At 37.8% G+C, this 4,253-nt stretch overlaps 2 protein-coding genes across 7 annotated transcripts in view; both read right to left on the reverse strand.

The window, feature by feature from the left end:
- Nucleotides 1-1,727, reverse strand: part of omd (integrator complex subunit 5 omd) — a 5,331-nt gene extending 3,604 nt beyond the window's left edge. The window contains exons 1-3 of the mRNA XM_018449367.1: nucleotides 1,652-1,727; nucleotides 321-652; nucleotides 92-221 (exon numbers count right to left, since the gene is read on the reverse strand). Of these exons, the coding sequence (XP_018304869.1) occupies nucleotides 92-221; nucleotides 321-542 (352 nt within the window). The 5' untranslated portion in view covers nucleotides 543-652; nucleotides 1,652-1,727. The remainder of the gene's footprint in view (nucleotides 1-91; nucleotides 222-320; nucleotides 653-1,651) is intronic.
- Nucleotides 1,547-3,374, reverse strand: LOC108723543 (protein anon-73B1). Of its 6 annotated transcripts, none has more exons than XM_018449373.1 (3): nucleotides 3,138-3,374; nucleotides 1,889-2,061; nucleotides 1,547-1,820 (listed from the first exon to the last, which is right to left on the reverse strand). In XM_018449373.1, exons 2-3 carry the CDS (start codon nucleotides 2,057-2,059, stop codon nucleotides 1,722-1,724), a joined length of 270 nt encoding a protein of 89 aa, XP_018304875.1. In that variant the 5' UTR covers nucleotides 2,060-2,061; nucleotides 3,138-3,374; the 3' UTR covers nucleotides 1,547-1,721. The 6 variants fall into 6 exon arrangements, with proteins under 6 accessions (XP_018304875.1, XP_018304871.1, XP_018304874.1 ...); XM_018449369.1 differs by having other exon boundaries at nucleotides 2,670-3,374; XM_018449372.1 differs by having other exon boundaries at nucleotides 1,889-2,091; nucleotides 3,138-3,171.
- Nucleotides 3,375-4,253: the final 879 nt, after the last annotated feature.

The raw sequence follows: 4,253 nt of genomic DNA on the forward strand, positions 1-4,253 counted from the left end.
ATAATATATAGTCATACATATTTAGTATTTAATTATATATATATAAATTAAATATAAATTAAATTATATATATATGTGAATATACACATACCTAATAAGTCCAACGACCATGCTGATATGATAGGCGCCCATGCTTCTGGATTTCCATTGACGAAACTGCTCAGAATAGCATGAATTTCTGCTATAATGCTCTCTTCGGGTATCGATATATTCTGATTTGACTATAAAGATTAAGTGTGTGAATTACCGATATTATTTTAATTATATTGAAATGCTATGTAAAAGGGCGAATGAGCTAAGAATACAATGCAATTACGTACTTCGATCTGACGAACATATTTTGTCACGGCAACGAAAAATACATTACAAAAATATTCAAGTACAGCTTCCCTCGCTGCGGGTACATTTTTCAACAAAGATAATGCCGTACGGGTCACATCTTGTGTGTTTGTACCATGAGTAGGCCGGATGGCACCGGAGATGAATTTTCTAACCTCAGTTAAAATGTCCTGAGGCGACAAAGTCGTCGTATTATGCAGCATTTTTGACGAATTATTAGTAATAATACTTCAAGTACAAAGCATCGTCCAATTATGTCCACATTTCCAGTCAAATCAACGTAAATTCATCGCATCAATGAACCGTGGCTTTTCTTGATTAAGAGGTTATGGTATATGAAAAATAAAAGGTTATGTTGCTATTATTTATAGGTTATGTAATACAGTGTGGTCTTAAAATTCTTCTTTTCTGAGAGAAACTCTTCAAGTCTTCAGATACCTTTCTTTTTGAAAGTATATTTTTGTTCCAAAAATCATCTTTGCGAATTTTATATATAATTTATATTAGAAAGAATATACTTATATAAAAATTTTATATAAGAAAGCTGTATTCTTCTTTTATGAAATATTAAGTAGAAATAACGCTTTTACAATTGATGTACATACACGAGGTTGAGAGAAGTTTCATACTTAAAAAGTAGAATATATAACACGCTTGTGGAAGACTATTTGTATTCCAAAAATCTCGCAAATTATATGAAAGCTAATAATTATTCTTTCTTTTATAAAATATTATGTAGAAATACGGTTTACAACGGTTGTACGTGAGATTGAAGTAGATATAATATCTCCATGCTTAAAAAGGACGAAATTATATTTTACAGATTGGCATTATATTATAAAATGACTGTTTAGTAATAACTTAGATGAAAACGAATTGAAGACTTATTCTAAAAATCCAACTTTCAAGTAATCTTGTATTATGAAAATAACCATTCCTGATGGAAAAATTTTGCTGAAATTATTCCATGTTGGAATACTTTTCGACGAAATTTCAGCATTTCAGAAAAATTTCAGTTTAATTTCAGCGATTTTTAGCTAAAAAATTCATTTTCAACAAAATTTTAGAGAAATTTCAAAGAAATTTCAGTTTCCACGATTTTTTTAGTATGTTAGCTGAAAAATTCACTTTCAGTGAAATTTCAGCAAATTTTCAGCAATTTCGCTGAAATATTCCAAAACATAGAATAATTTCAGCGAAATTTTTTCACCAGGATAATTAATGGTTTTCAATTTAATGACAATAGTCGACACAAACGTCGTTCTATATTCTTTTTACATTCCATAAGTAACAGAGATAAAACTTGTGTTACCAAATGGAAAACATTTGATGTAAGAGCATGAGAGTAGTATCAAAGTGATGTTGCAGGAAATGTGAACATTTCAACGCCTCTTTTTTTTCTCCTGCTTTCGCGGCCGATGAGGTCTTCTTGGCGTCACCTGAGGACTGTTTTCGGAACATTCAACATCACTTGGGTCATCCTACAATTACAAGAATTATTGTTGCGAGGAAATCATTATTTTAACAGTCTGCAACAATCAGAAGATACCTTTAAAGCTGCTACACCATCGGATGGACCAGCCTGATACAGGACTATAGCTAACAAGCACATGATTTGAAATACTGCACCTACGTAAAGGCCGAATCTCAGCAACTGTTCAAAAAGAGTTTCCTCCGCTGGCAGTAAAAGGCGTTTAAATTGTGGATCTGCGTCAGCCATTTCTAAATATAAAAAAGTACATAGGCGTTCATCTACAACATATCAATAGAACATTTATTACAACCAAAAGAAACAATAAAATAGGTTTCTAAGAAGTTTATTCTTTATTACCGGAATAGAACTTGCTTTTGCTAAATCTTGAATACTTGTAGAACACAAAACAGTAACATTACATCAACAATATAACATGTGTTATACTTATACTTATAAGTACACAAGTTATATTGTTGATGCAACAAAGAAAATCAAGGCTAATGAGAGTAGGAGTACTGTTAGAGAGGCAATTTACAATGTAAAAAATTTTATTACTTCACAGTAAAAATATATTTGTTGCCATCAACTGAAAATTCCAATTTTGGAATATAATAAAAGTTTTAAATTTGAATATAATTGTTATATTTTAATTTTATATTAAGTATAAATTAAACATTATTGATAATTGTTATTGTTAATGTATCTTGCGGGCATATACTTATTTTATTTGAAACATGTATAAGGAGTATTAGTTCAGCTATAAAAAACAGACTAAAAATAGATCAATATGCGTATTTGAGCGAACAAACATGTAGGTACAGTCATGTTTTTCTGTCGAACAATTTGCATAACAAACCGTCGATCCGCGCGATGTAATTCAATTATTTCAATTCCACGAAGTACGTCACATCCGCACAAAAATCGTGAAAGCGTATAATCATTCGAAACATATTCGTTCGTAAGTTTATATTCGAGCTCTTCTGACGAATCATTTTCTCATTTTTTCGTTCTCTTTTTTTTCTAATGGCGTTTCATTCTTTTACTCCAAGCAGCTTTCGCGTAACAATCCTGTCTTTCCTTTCTTCCTTTCCTCGCACAAAGAATTTTCTGCGGAATTCATCAAAACGAGAGTTCTCGATCGACAAGTACCTGCTCAATTACGCCGGCACATCGTGTCTCGTGGTATTATGCGAGAAATATATATCTCTATGAAGCCAGGAAATCAATAAACGACAGTGACCGGCGATGATCACCGCTTCGTATTCTCTCGCGCGTAGCGACAGATAGTACCAACATTAGAACGTTCATAAACATATGTACGCACGTCCTTCCCAGCCACTGCAGTCCCGTCACAGTAATCGTGACGTTTCATGTAAGCGGCCGCGACAGTGGTGGACGATGGCGGAGGATTCGCGCGACTTTCGGCCACTTTCGGGAGGTCGACGGAAAATTCGAGTCTCGCCGATCGTGGCCCTTCGGTTTACACGCCGAATCCGGCCGAAGCCATCCGCTCGGAGTAGCTCGGTTGGGCTCGGCTCAGCTCGGTCAGGTTCGGCGTAGCGCGACGCAGTTTAGCTCTCTGACGTTGGCAGCGCACGGCGTTCGTGCTTGCCGCGCTCGCCGACAGATGGCGCCGCGCGCGAGCGGCGCGACATCTTCCCGCAACCACGGTTAACTTCGGCCCAGTCAGGCGTCTGTCGTTCGGCGAATTTGCACGCGCTAATTAATTATCTCGATCGTTTCGTCGTACAGAGTGCCTCACGTTTGATTTCGCGCCGTAAAAGTTTCGGCGAACGTAATTGCAGACGAGAAAACGACGACGGATGGTGTCGATGCGGAAATCGACTCGACCGATTTGAATTAAGCGCCGCATCGTGAGCGCCGGAAAGACGCTGGGTTTGAGGCTCGCTCGCTAGCGAGTCCGTGGATGTGGACCTTTGTTTTGTACAAAAGTAATGGCTGCCATCTCTAGTTTTCGATTGATGTTTTCCGTGGAGAGACCGAATTCCCGTGTTTACCGCGGTATTTAATAACGCAGGACCGTTCTGCGCGACGCATCGGCGTCGACCGCGATGTAAACGGTGTTCGGACGTACGTCGTTTTGGCTGCCTCAGTGTCATTTCCGCGGAAAAATGCCTGTGTTTACATCCGAACTGCGAGCGAGCTTCTGTATTCCTGTCACATTAAGGTAAGCGACGCTTTTTCGGGCCGCAAATCGGTTCGGCGACGCGGAGCTGTTTCGGATTGCGGAAATTTGTCGAGAAATTGCAATTCTACGACCATCGATGACAATTCCCGTCCTCGGTCGACAACGATCGTCGTTGTCGATCGTCGTAGTTTTTCGCATTCGCTCGCATTTTCCTCGACCCAATAATGTTTGTAGCCGCATATCGCGTTGTTTCATCAATCGCTCTATCCTCTGATTGAAAAAAAACACGTG

The sequence above is a fragment of the Mycetomoellerius zeteki genome, unplaced genomic scaffold (genome assembly GCF_001594055.1).
Source record: "Mycetomoellerius zeteki isolate Tzet28-1 unplaced genomic scaffold, Tzet1.0 scaffold244, whole genome shotgun sequence".
Classification (NCBI taxonomy): domain Eukaryota; kingdom Metazoa; phylum Arthropoda; class Insecta; order Hymenoptera; family Formicidae; genus Mycetomoellerius; species Mycetomoellerius zeteki.